Genomic DNA, 20,853 nt, shown 5'->3' with positions numbered 1-20,853 from the left:
GGGAAACAGTTCCTGTGTATAAACCGGGACTCACCCACGCACGCCCAGGAAACTTCAATGTTGTCAAATGTTACTTATTTCCTTTATTGTTGTTATTTTTGATCGAACTGTTTCGCAAGAAGAATGTGAAGTGCAAGCTTGAAAGTAAGAAAGGATGGATGTGGAAACCAAGCGTGCAGTGTCGAAAATTTCTAGTCTGTATGGACTCTGTATGATACATGTAGCCAGAGTCACGTTTTTACAGTATTAAAATACTGTGCCGGGGCTGGTGCAAATAGACGGCTGACATTGCAGACCAATAAATTTCGTTTCCCTGGCCCCCTATCCCCCAAAATTATCCCTCAAAAGAATGTTAGTCATTTATTTTTCTTTACTCAGAGAGTTAGCAGGCGACACACGCGAGCGAGCATGCGAGAAAATCGCAGATCGCAAATGTAAGTTAATTTACGTCATCGCGGCGCCTGTGGCGTGATTCCAAGCGGACACCGCAAAGTTGTTAATTGACTTTTATTGTCTCTGTTCGAAGTGAATCCCAGAGGAAAGGGTAAAAGGAATACATATAAACAAGCTTTGATCTTGATCATGTTTTACACAGATTGTTGCGTGACTGAGTCTCTTGTTCGTATAACTTCAGCAATGAAAACTACGTGGACACGGCAAAGTATATACCTTACGCAATAAATAGTATACGAAAGCTGGACAAATTTAACAGAAAAGTCCGCCATTAAAAGCGACGTGAAATTTACAACAAATGTTAACAACCGGAGTCGACGACCCGTGGCCGTGAAAGACCTAATTAGTTAATGAGTATTAAGCATTCTTTCGACAACCAATCACAGAGGAGGCGCCAATTTCCCCATGGTGACTGCTTTAGTTTACGTCTCAGTCTCATGATCTTGTGGTTAAGTAATCTAGCCACTGTTAATGTAGATACCAAATTATTGTAATTACGGTTACTTCTTATAGTTAGCAGTCTACCCATTAGAGCTAAGGGTTTACGGGAATTTTTCTTCAAAATGCCACAATGGGTGCAACTTCCTCCAAATCTGGTCCCAGAGAAGCATACGATGGGCAAGTCAATTTATACAACCGACTACTCAAGCAAGCGACCCGGCTTTCAACTTCATCTTCAGAAGTCTCGAGGATTTCAAGGAAGCCGGCACCATCCACCGATCCCAAAGGTTTGAAGGCATTCGTCTGTGTTTGTACTTCTTTAAAACACAGAAACGAAGTCTGGATTACAAAATGTAACTGGCTTGGATTTCTGAGGGGAATAGTAACGCAATTCAGATTTTGGGATGGCTTTTTCTGCCCTGTGACTCAAACACTAAACATTGCATTTTAATTTGCCACCTGTCTGGCAATTCACTTATTAAACATAGCCAAGATATTTAGATGTGTAGAAAAAGTATTCAGCTAAAATGTGTTCCTTTCGTTTTCAGAAACCCGACAGAAAGACGATGAGAGAGTTACAAACCGGCAACTATCTTGATTTTAAAGAAGATTTCGAAAGAGCTTTGTCTTCTGTCAGCACGGACAAGCGACGTGATTTACGATTAAACGTGGATATAGCTACACCTGATAATTCTCGATCTACAGGTAATATGGATCTACAAAGTAAAAAGCGTGCAGTTTATACGGTTATTTAATTCATGAAGCGTTACAACGCACGAAGTTTGGTATCAGCATGGCCAATAATATGCAAATGAATTGGAAATGAGCCAACATTGCGTGAAGGCCTTACGTGCAATCCTGGACTTTGTGTCTCTGCTAAGTTTTTTTTATCATCGGCTAAAGATAGACAAGAAACATAAAATTTTAAGTTTAGTCGCCCGGCAAAGATATCTGACAAACACTTGTGAACAACACAAGCACTTTACAGGTAGTACAATGAAAGTATTCATTTTATACTTTAATCCTACAGGAACTATTACAAATATCTCAACAAATTACGAATCTGAAAGGTGAATCTTGCTGTTTACTTGTATTTCGAAAACTGTTTTGTGCGAATGAAGGTTTCAAGAGGGTACAAGAAACTTTGACCTTTTCGTTTCGTTTATGCTTTTTTTACTGGGAGACTAAGGAATGTCCAAATAATAATTACAAGAAAAAGTTGCTTTAAGTATATTTGTGTAGATGACACAAACGGGTTCTTTTGTAAATAACCTGTCCGTAATTATCTTCCAAACTGTCAAAGAAACTGTTAAGAACCTTTAACAAATGGGGGAAAAATAGAAAATTGAAACTAAAAATCGAAAAGAAAAAAGATTAGAATCGACTACAATGATGAAGCTGTAAAAAACGTAGCTCAAGGAAAGAAAAGGCTTTTTTTTCTTACCTTCTTTAATCTGGAAACCTTAACAACGGATGTTTGCTCTTAGTGAATTTAGTGATGCCTCTGAGCCGTTTGTCACAGTTTGTGACCGTTTATTAATCAGCTCTTTAATATCCCTTTTTACAGTCACCCATTCGGAAAAGACACTTCTACAAAAGTTTATTCAACCGACGATGGAGCTTGTCGAGGAGGCCTGGCGTGGAGAGGCAACAACTACAAAAAGACATAGAGGTACAGAGTGGTCACCCTCAACCCATTTACCCCAAGAAGTTTCCAATATTGTCAATTGACAAATGGCATTTTCTAATCGTTACTAAAACCAATTGAGGCCTTATCGTCTAAGGTACTTACTTATCGTCTAAGGTACTTTTTACAAAAGGTAAGCGTTTCTTTCAAATCAACAACAACCAAAACGGTGTCTTTTTTAATTTTCATGCGCAGCTCCTTCTGAGTTTATTTTCATTTTTTCCCTTTGTGTTGGCGTTTAAGCCATTGAGCACACGTGGCCGATGATACAAAAATGTTTGACCTGGCAACAATACTGAGCGCCGGGCCTAAGGAAGCTTATGACACATTTTCTAGGGAAAATTCCTTGTTTTTTTGGGGTGTGTGTGTATGTAAACCAGGCCTGATTTATCGGATCGCTCTCATTTACTAGGCATAATTTGCAAGACTTCATCCGACTGAATCGACTGATTACCAAAAAACCTTTGGTCAGCTTAAAAATTGATGACGTCACAAAAGGCGCAAGAAGCTTTGTCCTTTAGGTTGTTAGGAGGTGCACGGAAATGAATGGTATAATCACATGGGGTTGAATGATTGGGGGTCTCCTGATCTGCTGTTTTTGATTGATTCTTCCCTTAAAAAAAAAAAGGTTCCGATACTTTTTCCTCGAATGAATGTAAATATATGAAACATATATTTTTGAACTGCGGATGAAAGATCAAATAGAAAAAAAGATCATCGCAGTTAGTACGCAACTTAAGCAAGTTGCGAAAAGAAAGCCTGACCTCTGCGATGCGTGTGCATTGCTCTACCAACTTAACTGAGATATCAAGCCAACTGGGAGCTGGTCATATTGTGAGTTCAGGCTTTCTTTTCATAACTGCTTAAGTTGCGTACTAACTGCGAGGATCTTTCTTCTATTTGACTTTTTTTTCGATTGCACTGGCAAATTACGCATTACTTTCGTGGCGTATCTACTTGGTATCGATCGATTTTTATTGATTTTTCTTTCTTTTTTCCTTAGATCGCCTTTACGGTCTTGCTGGACAAAAAGTTCCACTTCATAACAGGCCTGAAAAAAACCAGGTGAGTTGAAACGAGAAGCAGCTCGTTCTTCATATGTTATAAAAACAGAAAAAGATGGTGATCGTAAGGAGAAGGGACAGATCCTCCGAGACCCAGGGGAAGATGTAGCTGCGATGGGGCCAAGATTTTAGTCCCGATTTCACATCGAACTATCCGGTCCCTGGGTCTTTTCCTCTTGCAGTAAATCTAAAAGTTTCAAGGACTTAAAATAAAGTTTTTTCATTGCTATTCTTGAACGCTATGTTTTCATTCAGGTGAAATGATTTTTCCTTTCAGGCGAAAAAGAAACCTGCTGTTTTACCTGGTGTAAATAACTGGCTGAGATCTTCAAATGAATATGGTGGGTAGCTGTTTTACGTTTTTGCTAGTTATGCTTTATAGCTAAACAAAATCGTTTGAAACTTGCAGTTTCATGACATCGGTCAAATTTGCTTTTAGTCCAGCTACTAAATGCAATTTAATTTTAAAACAGAACGAGAATGTGAAGCACTTTCAATTTCCAAAAGATTTGATTTTTAAGGTGGTGGTTACTTGGGACATCTTTTAACGACAAATTGTGACATATCGTGGCACGCAGACAACGTTTACCGAAACTGTTTTGTGGTCTACAAAACAGATCTACAAAATTGTTTGAGCTTTGTTGCACAATAACAACTCTTAACGCAACAATGTTGCCATTTGTTAAAACGATCCTGCAACTTTCAGCATAAAAAGAGATTTATATAATCAGGTTTTCACTTTTCACTTCAAATTTCAAAACATCTTTCTGCAACTGATTTCCCCCCTTCCCCGATTTTACTTCTGGAAAACTTGTAACTGATGTTCTTACCGAAATCAGCTTTGATGAGCAAAATCGTACATGCTTTAATCCAACCACCATTAGTGTGCATGACATTTTTTAAGGAATTTTTTCTGCGAGTCGCGACACTGTGGTGTAGTGGTTACTACGGCTGGTTCGACTTTGCACTGTCGTGTTTTTTCCTTTAACAAGGAACTTAACTTTACAATCTCTCTTCACCTGTAGCATAACCTTGCGACAGACTAGCATTCCGTCTCGATGGGAGTAGCGACAATCCTACTTGCTTTATAATGCAACTGAAACTGGGTTAAGTTCTGTCCCTGTAGACCACTTGGGCTTCAACATAAAGAATTTCCCAAATTTAATTTGCACGATTCCATTAGAACGAATTGGCCAATAAGTTAATTCTTAGTCGCCGAGAATCTGCGAAAAGGACAATGGTGCTGTCTGTTCATCATGATGACAGGAAAACCTCAGTGTTGTGCTCGCATGTTTGCAATGCCCCGCAGAAAGACCATTCAATAGCCTTACACGGTAAACGCTCGATTCTAACATCACAACTTTTCTTTCATGTTTCACATTTCAGAGAAGGCAGTAGTGTACAACTTCATGGATTCTTTGTCAAAGTCCACGTCAAATCCCATACCAGCAAGGCCCACTGCGCCAAAACCAGAGGAGAAGAGACCGGCTAAGCCGCAGTTTTCTAAAGAACTGTACTTTCAACAACGAGCTAAGAGCGCACGCTCGCAAAGGGTGACTGAAAGGCCATCATTGCCACCGCGTCCTAAATCTGTTGGATCAATGAGGTGAATATCGCTTCTCCTTAAGACTGAAAAACAGTCCCTAGGCTACACCGAACAAACGGGCTCGGTCTTCTAACGACAAAAAGCCTGAATATTTGGTGTTGCCAAGTGAATGAAACGAGATTCCTCGCAAGGTTTGGGTTTCGACGATTCGTACCTCCCTCTCTGCAAGTTTCACGAGAAACAGGGATCTTTGCGGTACTCCGCTTGACTAAAGAATATTATCAAGAAGACCATTTTGTCTTTTCCTTGGACACACAAACTGCCCGTATCCCGGACCTTTTCCAGTTGTCCATGTGCTTTTGTTAGCCTTTTCGTATCTTAACTTTCTGGTTTCCAGTGAGAAGCTTTCACCTATGTAACCATTTACGTGCAAAGAATTTAGCACACCCTTGTCTTAAACTGCAATGAATATTTCAAAGTACAAACTCTTACGATTTTGCTGACATTTCCACCTGAAATTTACACACAGTTCCTTTAACCGTAGCTTTGAACCAGTAAGGTGATTCCGAGCAACTTTTGCTTCTTTGGAGCGGGTAACCATTTATCTCTTCAGAAACATTTCCCTGAAATGCAGTTTATCATACTATACAAAATGGTTCAGACTTTTGAGTCTGTTCATAAAACCCTAAAATATGACCATTCAAATAAAAGCTGATTATTTTGTTGTTGTTGCTTTTTTTTTGCCTCGCAAACGTTGATTCTCTCAGGGAAGAAGACAACGAAGAAGAGCAAACAGCGAACCAAGTATCGGAGCATAAGCGTCACCATCATCATCACCTGCTTAATCACACGGAAGGGAAGTGTGAGTTCTGTGATTATATGAGAGTCAAAAGGCTTCTGGAACATCTAAACAGGTAAGCTGTAAACTACGGAGAAATTGCTCTCTCAATACTCATGCGCGTACATGGCGCAAACATAAAATTTTGGCGGCGGAACCGCCATGGGCGGCGTAACTCGCAACAACGCCGCTTTCCCGCCAGCTACGCAGGCTAGGAGCAAAAGTACAAGTGCTGACGGAAAAAAAACGCCTGGTCTTTCGCTCCCAGCACACGAGGAAATGGTATCAGCATATTTGATGATCGTCAGGCTTACAAGAGTTTTTCTTACAATCTCAAAGTGCCTCCATTTAACACAACAAACATAGTAATAGGGGCCGTATCGTTATTTGCCGTAATACATTTAAGGTTATATTTTTTTCGGTTTCGCATGGTTATGTGCAAACAAAGACGCAAGCGTAGATTCAATTTTATTACTTATGAACCAATTAATTGGAAGTCGGCGCATCACCCGAGCGTGAAATTTGTGTACCGTTGGTGAATATGAAAATATTGCGATCAGTACCATCAGTCAACTGGTGCAGTCGTAAACTGAGCTCTCCACTTGGGTCGCATAATTTTTTCGAAAGGTCCACTAAACAGGCTATAATTCCAATACCGATACAGATGTTATAAAAGCACAAAACACAGGTGACATAAACAGAGTATAGCAAACCATGAGTTCGGACTGACGCAATCTCAATCTGATTTCAGGTACGGCTCACAAGGACTAGGCGAAGCTACCCTCAGCCACTTGTTGAGGCCCCGGATGGATCCTTCCCACAATCCAATGCACGAAGATTACGACTACGTGCACGACAACTCCTTCTTTACCAACACCAACGCGCGGGATCGAGGTTATTTTATTATAGCTCCTGATTGGGTGTCAGAGAGGAAAGGCATAATGTCGACTCATTATCAGTGATTGATTGCTGGACATGCTCAATGGTTTAACTGATAATTCTTATCTTTTTGCGCAATAATAACAAAATCAATATTGGAGCCTTAAGCTTGAGTAGCAAGCGTCTCTGCTGGTGTTGTTGAACAAAGTTAGATGGACGCCAAAAAATCGATCAGCTCACCTACAAAAACGCTTGTTACCCAGGCAAGCACAAGAGACATCGAGTACTTTCTATTTAACAATTAGATTATGAGCTCGAGATTTCTATCGCGTGATAGCTGATGAGGGCGCAGCCCGAATCAGCTATCATGCATAGAAATCGAGAGCGAATAATCTAATTGTTTTAGTATAAATCTACTAGTCGTTCAAAACTAAACAAGTAAATTAATTATATCGTCATCGCAGACACTTCGAAAACGCGACGAAGCGGCCGCCATTTTGTTGAAAACCGCTACTCACTATCTATCACAGAATAGATAGCGAGTAGCGTAGCCAATCAGAGAACGGCATTCGTGATAGAACAGTAGTAGATTTATACTAATTTATATTAGTATAAATCTACTAGTGTTCTATCACGAATGCCGTTCTCTGATTGGCTACGCTACTCGCTATCTATTCTGTGATAGATAGTGAGGAGCGATTTTCAACAAAATGGCGCCCGCTTGTTCGCGTTTTCGAAGTGCCTGCGATGAGGAAATAGATAATTTACTTGTTTAGTTTTGAACGACTAGTAGATTTATACTAAAACAATTAGATTATTCGCTCTCGATTTCTATGCGTGATAGTTGATTCGGGCTTCGCCCTCATCAACTATCACGCGATAGAAATCTCGAGCTCATGATCTAATTGTTAAAGATCAATCGCTTGGATTTAAATGCGGAAAAAAAATTTTTTTTACCCAACCAGCGATTGTTGACAAACTTTAATTTTTCAACTGTCCTCTAGGTTTTCGGAAATTCAGACAGTTCCGTTTGTTTTTATAAAGAAATGTTTAAGCAAATCGTTTTCCAGTGAAATGGTCTTGAAGCAAGCAAGCACTGGCACAACCTCTGCAGATATTCAAGTTTCGCTCTACTTGTGCTTCAGAAATGCTTGCGTTCGTTCATCTTTCTTTTACTTTTGTGCTTGTGCTTGTCCCTACGTAAAAATGAAACTGATTTTCAAGATTTCTTATTCTCTTCGAGTTTTCATACTTCCTTTGGAAGTTGTTAATTTGTTTTCTTTTCGTGAAAAACAAAAGACAAGGAGAAAAGAGTTTTTATTTTATAAGTAATATATTTTCAACCCTTCAAATTTTGTGGTGTTTCAGAACGGTTACAGAAAAATTGATTTATTTGGGTAATGGGTTTGTTTTATAGGCTGTTTATTTGAACAATAGATGTAATTTTCTTCAGTGTAAATAATTCACAGTCGAGGATTCAAACTATTTCAGCCTCGTCGATGATATTTAATAAATTTGAACGGCCCACTATTATGTTAAGAAAACTTTGTGTATCCCCCCCACCCCTAAATCAAACGCTCTCTGGAGGCCCTCTGTGTTGGTATCAAGCCTCACTCCATCTCAAGAGCGAAATTGCAGTGAAATTTTTTTTATGAAATCTGATGTTATTTCCACCACCACACGTTGTCAGAAGATTGTTTGTGGTGTCCAACTATTAAACAGGCTTCTCCGAAATACGACCAAATACACTACACGCGCTAACTCAAACAAAAAATTTAGTTGAGGGAGCCCATGAATAATTGCTTGTAATGCGCGGGTGTACATGATCGTGCAGAAAATGGCGGGCTGACTTTAACAATCGTTTACGTCGCTGCAAAAGTAGACTTAATAATCGATGACTTACTCACAGACAGGGGAAAGTGAATTGTCGATAACAAAACTGCCGCGTTTGTTATCGATAACTAAAGTAGTTCAGTTTCCTTTTCAAAAGGAAAACTACTTTAGTTGTCGACGACTTTATCACCATTTCTACTTGATTCACACACGAAATGTTTTGTCATCGATAACTTTTTGTTATCGACAACTAAAAATGGTCGATAACAGTTTGCCTCCGCGTCTGTGGAGGCCGTAAGTCTTTTTAATACTGTAGCCTTTTGATAGGAACGTTTAGTTTGGGAATTTTGGCCTAAAATTTCAACAAAACAAAGGAGGAAGTTTCCATACTTGAGACCTTTTGAGGTTTACCGACCGATGTTTTTACAAAAGAGTTCGAGCTTTCGGGGTAAATTTGAGCAAAAGGAAAGTAAAATTAGTTCGAGTTAGCTGATAGTAAATGATTGAAAAAAATGGGGTCAAATCTAGGGGAATTCGGCGGACTTTGCTCGAGTTAGCGAGGAATTCGAATGGTTCCACTAGTTATTAACGCTCAGCCTGAAAGTAACGCCTAGAGTACAGACCAACAGAAATTAATAAAAATGACTTGTTTACTACTTCAAATTTTAATTTAAATTTGTAATCATTCAAACTACTCTCAATTTCTCCAAAATCCATCAATCCCAAACCCCACTTCATTAAAACATTAATAAGGATATGAACATCCCAAAAATCCAAGATGCAGTCATTTGATCTCGATAAGAAAAGGGCAACTTTATCGAGCGGATTGATACTATCAGGGATACTATATCCAGAAGTTTGGTCATGCAGAAGGCGGAGATGAACCTGGGAACGAGAGGAAGAGATTGTGCAATAGTGGTCAGTTGAGTGTACAGCGGGCCCAAAATATTATTTTCCATACATTGGAGGGGGAGCATTGGAGTTGTGTGAGTTCTTCACTTTCAAATTCAGATATATAGAGATATATACATGTCTTGAAACTCAAAACGATGGGTAAGCTTAATGTATCGATGCTACGGTACCTCTCCTCTGAAGAATTCAGGGTTCTGACCGCGGTAAGTGGGCGAGAACTTGAAAGAATCTATCGGCTGGCAGCACGTGTATGAGCATGAAACAGAAACTTAGATCAAACACAAAGTAGAAGAAAACCAATAAGAGTTCAAACTATACTTCTGAAAGTGCTGAATACACGATTGTGCAGTATTTTTTTCATTATTCACATCTTAGTGAGCCTGCTAAGGTTTTTCTCAGTTACTTCCCAGAGGCATGAGTTGCCGAAATCCTGCTTTTAAATTCATTGGAAATTTGGAAGGTCTTCCTGGAGGCCTCTGCTCAGTTACATCTACACACAAATCATTTAATCGTTTTCATTTCGGTGTGAAATAAGCTTTCAACATGTTGGTCTTTCAAATTTTTGGGATTTTAGGGTTCTTGTAGTCTATCTACAGTGTATATATCTTTGCTAAGTAGTCTCAGAGTCTTGACTCAATTCCTTTGCGAGGCTAAACAATTCTCAGGCTTTATACCGACAAGAATGTTACTCTTGCCATCTCACAAAGTATAAAATTTACTTAATATGAATATATGTAACATATATTTTGAACTGTGGATGAAGGAGTAAAAACAAGGATTAAATGGAAGAAAGATCCTTGCAGTTAGTATGCAGCTTAAGCAGTTGCGAAAAGGAAGCCTGTAAAAAAGTTTCAGGCTTTCTTTTCCCAATGTACTGACTGCAAGGATCTTTCTTCCATTTATCAAATTTACTATTACCTCCCTCTTTGTAAATTAAGGGTTCACAAAGAATCCAGTACCCTGTATTGGGATGCACAGAGAAATATCTAAAGCCTTACACATAACTATTTTTGGTTTGGACTCCAATCTTCTGAAAATTCCTTTGTAGCCTCATACTTTCCTTTAAAATCTTTGGTTTTTAGACTCCCAACCTCCTCAGAAATTTCAATGACATTCCATGGGAGTCAGTGTATGAATAGTTTATTGAACTGTAAATTTTGACATGAAATAGCATTCCTTCGACGTAAGTGCTTTCAGCAGCATGCCTTATGTTTGTCACATTCTCCCCTGGACAGTATAACCTATATCCGGCTTCAAATCTTCCTGATGTACCAAAATAATTATGTTTCCAGAGAGAACTTTTCTTTTGCAGCTCACCTTGTGTTGCGCCACCTGTTTCTGGGTAGCATAGCATTGCCTACTTACTTAATAATTGATTACTCATGTTTTTTTTTTCAGGTGGAAATGGGAATGAAAAATCATGAACTGGTACCCACATCCCTTGTAGCTTCTATAGCTGATCTCAAACATGGTGGATCTCACAAAATCCTCCGTGAGCTCACCAAACATAAGTTAGTGTGCTATGAAAAGGCGGGTCGAGGTAAGATATATAAGATGGAAAGCCATAAAAAAGATTCTCCTTTTTCCATAATCTGGAACAAAATCAAATGGGTTTGAAAAACTTCACACTAAAAACAAATTTATAATACAATACAATACAATACAAACTTGACACTCCCTGAAAAGGGCTTGACACTCCCTGAAAAGGGCTTTTCAGTGACAACAATAATTAATTTACAACATTATACGTAGAAGAGTTGGAATGTAGCCAAAGCGGCGGCACAGAGCAGAGAGTGTTGGTCAGAGAATGTGTTGGCTTTATGTGCCTACTGGCGTGCGGAGAATTGATGATGATGATGATGATGATGATACGTAAAAATTATAGTAAATCTAAAAGTTACAATGATTCAATAATAATATAATAATGGTAACTTGTATTATTAATAATAAGGTACCAGAATATTTTTATTGATTTGTGTTGTTGAATTGTTGCAGTTGAAGGATACAGACTAACATTCAGTGGGTATGATTATCTTGCACTGAAGGCGTTGACAACAAGAGGGAGTGTTCAGTCAGTTGGAAATCAGATCGGTGTTGGCAAGGAGTCTGGTTAGTATATTATTGGTCCACAAATGACATGTAAACCTCAGCTTTGATATTATTCCTTGTGACCTTTAATATTCTGGTTATTCCCATTAAATATATCTTATTCGATGGTTTTACATATAATACGCGCGGATATTTTGCGAGTTGCGTAGTATTTTTTCGAGCCCCGAAGGGGTGAGGAAAAATACGAGCAATGAGCAAAATGTCCGCGAGTATTATATGTAAAACCATCGAATAAGAGATTTATTATTCCACAACAAAAAGATTTTGTTATTTTGGCTTCTCTGTTTTGGTAACGTTTTGAAATACACCCGGCATAAACTGTCCATCGGTATATGGCGCCTACGAATCACGTAAACAACACAGAAAGCTAGTTAAATGTCTTTAATTTGATTGGATAAAATGAAAAGATAAATGACAAGTGATTGGCATGCTAAAAACTTGTTTTCGAGCTTGCATCGTTTCAAAAACTATTCTTAGTCCAGTCCGGCCATTGTTGCTCCTTTTTTCTGCCTTTTCCGTCCGTATTCGCTTTGTTGTAAACCGGTCAAACCGGGACACTACAGTGTATTACGGTCTCATATTTTGCGCGTTCTCTTGACCTTATTTGGTGAAATGACATAATAGTGGAATAATAATTCCAAGTACAGCACTGTTTCCGTAGCCATTAAAATGAAAGTTCCAAGTGTTACTGACATTGATATTTTGTATGGAGGTGGATCCTTCCTTGCTGACTAGGGTCAAAGTGAGTGTTAGCAACATTTGGTTTTACGGATGGCTCCTCCTTCTGCTACTGCGCACACATTCTGAGCAACTTGTACCCAGGTTTCTTAACAACAGTGCCCACTAAGTAAACATAACTGTACTTTTATGTTGCTTGTGACGATGTGGGAAAAGCAGACTTTAAAGGACCAGTGGAATTCAAAATTAAAGAAAATTAGGGCTTGTTACACATTTTTAAAGGGATAATAATTAATTATTTATCAAGCTTCAATTTGGAAAGAAAATGCCTTACACTGTTCTACATTGTCCAGCTTTTAAGAATAATATTATTGTTGGCCATTATCTCCGAAAAATCTGTGGCTACATGTACCACCAATTTTCTTTCTGGAATCCAATAGCCCTTGCTAAGATTTGCTTTTCCTGTGTAGTCATAAACTGCACAAAATACCTTGGTACTAGGAGGTTTGAAGTTGTACATCCTAAAACTTGTACATAACATCCTTAAATCCCATGTGACCTTTCCTCAAAACACGGACCACCTTTTAAGTTATAGAATGATTTTTTTATCCCACAATGCAGCTCAATACTGCAGTTTGTCTGTATCATGCAGTGGCATTATTGCTGCAGTCCTCAAAATTTGTCAAGGTTGCATTTTATCATCCTTAATAATTTTAAATTACTGTAACATCAATACTCTATTTAAAATTCCTGTTTTTTTTCCTTAACATCCATAGATATTTATATTATTGCTGATGAGGAAGAAAATCAACATGCCCTTAAACTGCACAGGTCTGTACCATTTAAATCATATAAAAAATGATAATTTCATAACTTTGAATTAAACATCCTGCAAACTTAAGATATAACAACATGTAATTTTTGGTTCTTGTAATAAGAACCAAAATATTTCCATACTTTTCTGTTTCCTGTCTATACTTATTTGTTAAGTTCGCAAGATGTTTTTCAAAGTGGTTACCATTATTTTAGTTTTTGCATCTGTCTGCAGGAAAAGGTTTCTGTACCATTAAAGTTTGTTTACTTAATTAGAGTGTTTTCTTGTAGGAAAAAATCTTTAATTGTAAGTTTAGTGATAACTTTTGGGGTTTGTGTTATTGAGATTGGAGTGTCTTGTTGGAAAACAACATGATTCTCATTACGGAAAATATTTTTATTAAATTTGTACATGTCATGTTGTAGTTCTATTTTTTTTAATTATTGCTGAAATCATTTTGTTACAAGTGTTATAGGTGTGTAATCAATATTAGTTTGTTCCCTTGCTAGGCTTGGGCGAACTTCTTTTCGCAAGCTCAAAGAAAAGCGAGATTACCTAAAACATCGTAAAAGTGTTTCCTGGCTTTACCTTTCACGTTTGGCAGCTGTGAAAGAATATGCCTACATGAAGGTTTGTTCTGCTTAATTTTTGTAACTGAATAATTCACTCAACATATATAAAATATATAACAGAAATGTTGAATACTCAATGTATATACAGTACTGTTGCAATGGGAAATAAGTAGGTTGCTGACTTTTTGTACACAATGTTTTCAACACTAGTATGTGTAACCCTAGGTTGAAATACAAAGAAAGGAAACATGTTTAAAAAGAAAATAAAAAAAATCGAAATGAAGATACCTACATGCATGCAGAAAAATAAATTATTTTTGGCTTAAAGGTGGCTTTTTCTTAGTCCAAGTGCAAACTGGGAAAGTCTGGACAATTTCCAGGGAGAGATTTAATGAGAATGTTGTTGTTCAAGGAGATACCTGAAAATTTGTGCATGCACGTCCATCCAATAACTGAAATGATACATTACGTCTTTCTTTGTGTGGGAATATAGCATGTACAGTGTATATGAATTTTAAAATATATTATGCTACTCTGGCTGATTTGGAAACCTGTGAAATCTGCTCAAGTTGAAGAGTCCAAGAAAATATTGTTTCTGAGATAGATTAGGAACCCCATAACTTTTATTGTATGTACAGTAATTTGTAGTTGACAGTTGGGAGTAAGATAATTTAGACTAGAATAATTTCTCTAAGTGATTATGCTCTTTCAGCTATGGCCTCTGCCTGGCTAATACCTGATCAAAGTTTAGAAACTCTTAACTTTTGGAATTTACATGAATAATTGAATTAAATTTAAAAGCCAGGCCCATTTGTGTTGTGTTGTTTCTAGGCTCTGCATGATAATGGCTATCCAGTCCCACGGCCAGTAGACTTTAATCGACATGCTGTGGTGATGGAACTTGTTGACGGACATCCACTGTAAGTTGTTATTCAAGAAATTTAACTTATGCTGATGCTTCAATTCCTTTTTAAAGTCTACAGGATGTCTCATTTTTTTAATTTTACAATTGGTAAAATAAGTATTGTTTTTTTTATAACAAGCTGTGTAATGGAGTACATTGTGTTGTAGAAATTTCTTGCTTACACTGGGACCTTTTGGGCATAAATTAACTGGATGTAAAAAAATCATGTTGAGCATGGGTTTAAAGAAAACACTATCTTTTTACAATAACTGCTCAAATTCCCTAGCACTGATTGGCTCATAGCTATTGTCAAAAAGATTACAATAAAAATGATGTCAGATGTAACGAGCACACTCTCTTGGCGGTGAAACACGTCTGTGGCTTGTGGTTCCACTTGAGTTACGATGTCATTTAGTTTATGGTCTATAAGAGTATTGACCATAGAAAACTGTTGTTAAATTTCTGGGAATAGCTTACTTTTTACAATAATTGTCCAAATTCCTGCGCGCTGATTGGCTCGTAGCTATTGTCTATAAGAGTACAGACAATAAAAATGACGTCAGATGTAACGCGCGCACTTTCTCAACGAAAAAAATAGCCAATTCCGCTTGTACTTTTTCCATGTTATTGTAAAAAACAAATCGACGGCTGTTTTCTATGGTCTATACTCTTATAGACCATAAAATGACGCCATGAAATGTCCAAAACTTGGCAGTGAAACCACTCGCCTGCGGCTCGTGGTTCCACTTGAGTTTTGAACATTTTTTGACGTCATTTTATGGTCTATAAGAGTATAGACCATAGAAAACTGCCGTCGATTTGTTAAATGTATGTACTCCTACTTGCTTTATACTGGACAGAAAGAAGGTTAAGCTCTAGCCATGTGAGTTACCTGTGGCTCTGTCTTGTGTGGGTCACCTGTGGCTCTTGTGTGACTTTACCTTAAGGTTGCATTCACTTCAAGTAGTGCAATGTATGAACAGTAATGCATGTACATGTATGATATTTTACAACTGGTCTGGTTTTATTTTCCCAAGGTGTCAAGTCCATGATGTGAGTGATCCATCAGCATTATACAGTGACTTGATGGAGTTAATTGTACGGCTTGGCAGCTATGGACTGATTCACTGTGATTTCAATGAATTCAACTTGATAATCAATGAAAATGATAAAGTGACAGTTATTGATTTTCCACAAATGGTGTCAATTTCTCATCCAAATGCACAGTGGTGAGTCTGTTTACTGTTTCACTGACATTGATTCAAATTAATTAGTGTTTTGCAACTTGCTGTTGAACATCTTAGTAGGAATCTAGTTAATTACAAGTATGCATGAAAAAGTGATTCATATTCAGTGTTTGCAAGTAGACTTTTTGTTTCTGTTTTTATTCAAGGTATTTTGACAGAGATGTGCAGTGCATTAGGGACTTCTTTCTTCGGCGATTTTCTTATGAAAGTGAACTCTATCCAAAGTTTGCTGATGTGAAGTGAGTTAAATAGAGTACCTGTTAGAGAAAAAAATGAGTTTAATCAATTGATTTACAGGAGAAAAATTACAGGAGAAAAATTTAATACCTTGGGCGATGGGCTCCTGTTGATTACTAAACCCTTGCTTGAAACTAGTAACTAGGTCATTATTCAATTCAATTTTGTAATCGGTTTCTGTTGTTGCTGTTGTTTTTGTGGTATTAAGGAAAGGAAAGGAAATGTGATAGAAATGAGAGAAATGTGATAGAAGTGGGAATAGCTACTGGGTTTGGCAGCTTCACTTAGTCTTATTTACTCTGCATGCAGATGCAAAGCGTAGGACAATTAATCATGATTGTGGTTCTCAATGCACATCGCATGACCAAACATAAATTTATCCGCTTTAATTCCATGTGTTTTGAACAGCTGTGCTCTGTTTTCGAGGCAATTTGTAGCCCACGGACAGTTAACACTACCCAACTCCAAGTGCAGGTGGATAGGGGGGAGGGGGGGGGAGATGTTTCAAACCAGTGTCAATTTGGCGGGAAAACCTGCGCTCGTAACTCAGGGCAACGCTGGGAGGTGAATAGAGCAGCCAATCAGACCAAGCAATACACATTCTTCTCTGATTTGGTTTGTGCTAATGACAAACATCCTCTGTATTAAGTTTTGAGTGCCTCAGCATTAATGTATTTAGCTCAATAGCTTTGGCATTCTTTGCTCCAAACAGGCGTCTTCACAACCTGGACGTTGAAGTGGCAGCTAGCGGTTTCACACGTGACATGTCTGACTCATTTGATGAGGTATGGACCATACGACACAGATGTACGGTTTTTATCTGGTCGTTTCGTTACAAAATCGTCTTACCATATAGTCATTTCGCTACAATGATAAGTATAGCAATGTGATTTTTTATTGAGTGTTATTTTCTCGTTCTGAATTCAGCTGAAAATTTGTCTTAGCTGCTTTTGTGCATGTTCGTGTGGGGAGAAATTGAGCTCACACATGTATACCGTAAAGTTCCGAAAGTGACTCTTCTTAAATTCGGCATTGAATGCAACATCGAGTGGTTCAATCTTGCTCGTTGCGCCTGGAGGTGCAAGCCCCAACCTCGTCTGGCACTCGTGCGTTAGAATAATGGTCTGTCTGGTGGAATTACGGTCACCTCGCCACCAGGGAGTCTCGTCACCAACCAACTCGCCATCACGAAACCACCTCGCCACCAGCCAACTCCCACGAAACCACCTCGCCACCAGCCAACTCGCCACCAACGATCCACTTAAGCGGCTGCCTGTATAAAGGATCGAGAATTCGCCGTCAACGACCAATTTGGCGAATCGCTCATATTCGGTCCAAAAATACCCTTCGGTGAACTATTTTCAAAAATCATATTTAAAAGTTCCAGCGACGTTTTAATTTTGAAAGATTCGCAAAAATTTGAAAATGCGGTCAAAGTGCGGTTTTTCGGCCAACTGAAGGTTCAAAATAAGCTGCGCGAACGAAGCACTGTCAAATGCTTAAAATAACTTCAGTTGAAGTCAAACTTTACACAAACTATGAACAACTATTCTTGTTTATTGTCCACTATTATTCATTTTCAAATCTATTCATTTTGTGATTCTAGCGGGCACTTAAAAACCACCTTTGTAGAGCGCTAAAAATAGCGGCGAGATATAGGTAATATTTAACGGCACAAAAGTGTTCCTGGTTCCTCAGTTTTCGATGATTTTACTACATTCACCATGCCAAGTTTTAAGCTCGGACTCTAAAAGCTTCACTCTGAGAAAATCGAAGAACTTTTGCAAAGTGTTCGGCTTAAATAACACAAGATTTATCGACAAAATGGAAGCTAATTAACTCCAATTAGGCCAAAATCCAAAAAAATAAACTCAAGTCTTCTTAATTGAGTTGGCTGGTGGTGAGGTGGTTTCGTGGTGGCGAGTTGGTTGGTGGCGAGACTCCCTGGTGGCGAGGTGACCGGATACCGTCTGCTGTTTGAGCTCTGCATGCGCATCACATTATTTTTCATTTCGGAAAAAAAGAACTAGCGGTAGCTTTGTTTCATGGTTTTTGTTCCCCGAAAATAATGACCCCCCGTAAGTAACGAGACCCAAAGCTGCAAAGACTGCTAATTCCGAAAGTAACGAGGGTCGTTACTATCGGAACTTCATGGTATTACGTTATGTGTCAACATGAAAATGTACTATAACGACTGGCAACCGTGCGTTCCAGTGACGCATCCGCACGCCGTCCAGAGTCTCACGCGTCTAAGGACACTAACTCGCGGTCCCGAGGGTGTCCGCAATAAAGGGAGTTCACTTTGTAGCGAGAGTCCGTAACAGCACGAATTTATTTCAGTCAAACGACTGTAATTTATTTTTGCCGGGGATTTAGTTGCAGTGCGTATTATCGGGGTGTCCACAAGGCGAGAGTTGACTGTATTGCGAAATTTTCCTGGCGCCGGCCAAGTTTGTGCAATTGTTACTAATCGATTTAGTAAACTTGATGAAATTAAAAAGTAATTGGGTTTATTAACTGTCTTTGGTAGGCCTCCGCTGACCTGAAGGCGTCCATGGACAACGACAACGATTCTAAAGACAATGAAGACACATCGCAGGCTCAGGAACTGGAGCAGGAAGACAGCGAAGATGACAACACAGAAGGTACATCACATGCTTTTTGAGAGCAAACAGTTGTTAGTTACAACTCAAATCATTATAAGTACACAAGTGTATTGGGATCAAATTATGTAAACATTCAAAAGAACTTTAATATTTTTTGTCCCAAGATAATCTTGAGGAGGGACGCGACTCTCCCGGTGAACAACAAAATATTCTTGGTGACCTGGAGTCATGCGAAGACGACACAGAAGAGCAACAAAAGGACTGTGAACTAGAAGAATTACGTAATCAAAATAAGATGTACAGGCCGTATCGCGATACCAAAAGTCACGTGACCAGGAATAGCTTAAGCGATGACGTCAGTAGTCAATCAAGTTCTACAGCAACGTCATCTATGGACGCGCGAGAGATAAGAACTAGAGTGAAAAAGAGTTTGGATAAGAAACAAAGAGACATGCGCAGAAGGAAGCGGGGTGAAGCGTCCGCGGTGACTCGGTCTCGGCGGGAAAATAGGGACATTGTTAAGCACGGCGCGCAGTCATGGCAAGATGATTGGTGAGCTGTTTACCATTACAATTAAATGGTCTTCTGGTCTTTACTGACAGGGGAATGAAATCAGCAAGATCTAGCAATATTTCTTTCTTTCTTTCTTTCTTTCTTAAAAATATAATATTCCACTGGCTCTTTAGTGTTGTATGTAATATATTAAGTTGAAAGTTACAAGCGCAATCGAACGTGGTGATTACAAAACAACGACTTTCTAAGAATTAAGAATGGCAGTACTACAAACCCACGCCTATTTTCATAAATTACAGAGAACACGTTTACAAGGTTCAGCACCTTAATTAAAAATACACGTCTTAATGCAAACATATCCTTCTCTTTGCCAGTATAACCTGATTCTCCTCTTCCCTTTTCATCTCTTTTCTATGTAATATGAATGATAATAAAAATTACATATAATTTACTTTAATTTTGATGCATAGCCTTATCTAAATCTGCGTTATTATGTAAAATTGTTTTTTTTTTTTTCTGTTTTCCAGCGTGTTTGTAACTTACTGTATTTTTTTTCCATTATGTTCTCGTGCTCGTCTTGTCCTGCCTCGACTAGCTTTGTGGCTATTTGCGGGACAAGCCCCTTATGTAATCCGAGTTTAGAAAATAAATTGTTGTTGTTGTTGTTGTAACAAGTCATTTTGGGGAAAACAAAGTTTGAAAAATGCTTGATTAAATTATTAGTTTTCTGAGAAACAGTCCGAAACAGAGCACCTGTTCGTACCAAATTTATACTAGGAGAAAACAACGTTTGATCAGCGTTACGTGTAAATTAATACTACTTGTACTAAAGACATAAATAGAAGGTAGAACCATCGAACTTTTAAATATTTTAATCCGATTTCTTAGAATATTCACCATAAATAAAATACTGATTGTATCGTTTCCTAACACGAACTATTAATAAACCCAAGAACACTAAATAGAAAATAACACAACTGTGAGTCTGAACATTGCTCGTACTTTTATTGTTTGACATAACTCCCTTGGGGCAGGGACAGAAATAAATGGAAGGGTGTTTGTCTGTTCTTAAAACGAGATATGGTTGTATTAAACACTTAGTGACGCTTTTGATCAGTTAATAGGTAGACAGAAGCAAGGTCATGGGTAAAAAACCTCTCGCGGTTACTTGTTTAAATGACAAAAAACAGGTAATGCGCACCAAAAATGGCGGCATTCATACAATACCGGCATTCAGCCTCTCCTTTCCATCAATGGTCTATTTTTCTTTAGTTCACAAGTGTAAAGAATAAATATTGAAAACTAAGCGAATTGCTAGGTAAAATATGTGAAATTCATAGACCCTGTCCTTTCGTGAATTATTTATGTGTTTTGTTCACAAGTGTGAAGAATAAATATTGAAACAAAATGTGTGAAATGAAAATTCAAAATAACCGAGCAAAAATACAGATAACAAGCACTTCTTTACAGCGGTTACCAATAACACGCGACCTATCGCCTTCAAAAGACTCCGATAAAAT

At 38.2% G+C, this 20,853-nt stretch overlaps 2 protein-coding genes across 6 annotated transcripts in view; both read left to right on the top strand.

Moving 5' to 3' along the window:
* The window catches only part of LOC146468308 (uncharacterized), a 46,427-nt gene extending 37,989 nt beyond the window's left edge, over positions 1 to 8,438 (top strand). For 3 of the 5 annotated variants that reach the window (XM_085125099.1, XM_085125098.1, XM_085125100.1), the window contains 7 exons: positions 1,443 to 1,599; positions 2,462 to 2,566; positions 3,585 to 3,646; positions 3,923 to 3,986; positions 5,032 to 5,251; positions 5,959 to 6,105; positions 6,781 to 7,203. In XM_085125099.1, coding sequence (XP_084981225.1) covers positions 1,461 to 1,599; positions 2,462 to 2,566; positions 3,585 to 3,646; positions 3,923 to 3,986; positions 5,032 to 5,251; positions 5,959 to 6,105; positions 6,781 to 6,991 — 948 coding nt within the window. In that variant the 5' untranslated portion in view covers positions 1,443 to 1,460 and the 3' untranslated portion in view covers positions 6,992 to 7,203. Of the gene's footprint in view, positions 1 to 723; positions 1,182 to 1,442; positions 1,600 to 2,461; positions 2,567 to 3,584; positions 3,647 to 3,922; positions 3,987 to 5,031; positions 5,252 to 5,958; positions 6,106 to 6,780; positions 7,204 to 7,497 lie in introns of those variants that run through there. The other 2 variants (XR_014867605.1, XM_085125097.1) reach the window with 2 other exon arrangements.
* A 1,260-nt stretch (positions 8,439 to 9,698) lies between these two features.
* On the top strand, positions 9,699 to 19,470 carry LOC146468307 (uncharacterized). The gene is made up of 11 exons (XM_085125103.1): positions 9,699 to 9,856; positions 11,052 to 11,193; positions 11,649 to 11,762; positions 13,217 to 13,271; positions 13,764 to 13,884; positions 14,658 to 14,746; positions 15,768 to 15,959; positions 16,124 to 16,216; positions 16,927 to 16,999; positions 18,745 to 18,859; positions 18,985 to 19,470. Exons 1-11 carry the CDS (start codon positions 9,791 to 9,793, stop codon positions 19,374 to 19,376), a joined length of 1,452 nt encoding a protein of 483 aa, XP_084981229.1. The 5' UTR covers positions 9,699 to 9,790; the 3' UTR covers positions 19,377 to 19,470.
* The last annotated feature ends 1,383 nt before the right edge of the window (positions 19,471 to 20,853 follow it).

This window comes from Pavona decussata, unplaced genomic scaffold (assembly GCF_977016875.1).
Source record: "Pavona decussata unplaced genomic scaffold, jaPavDecu1.1 SCAFFOLD_133, whole genome shotgun sequence".
NCBI lineage: Eukaryota > Metazoa > Cnidaria > Anthozoa > Scleractinia > Agariciidae > Pavona > Pavona decussata.
Note: the sequence above shows the minus strand (reverse complement) of the source record. Positions and strands in the feature narration are given on the sequence as shown.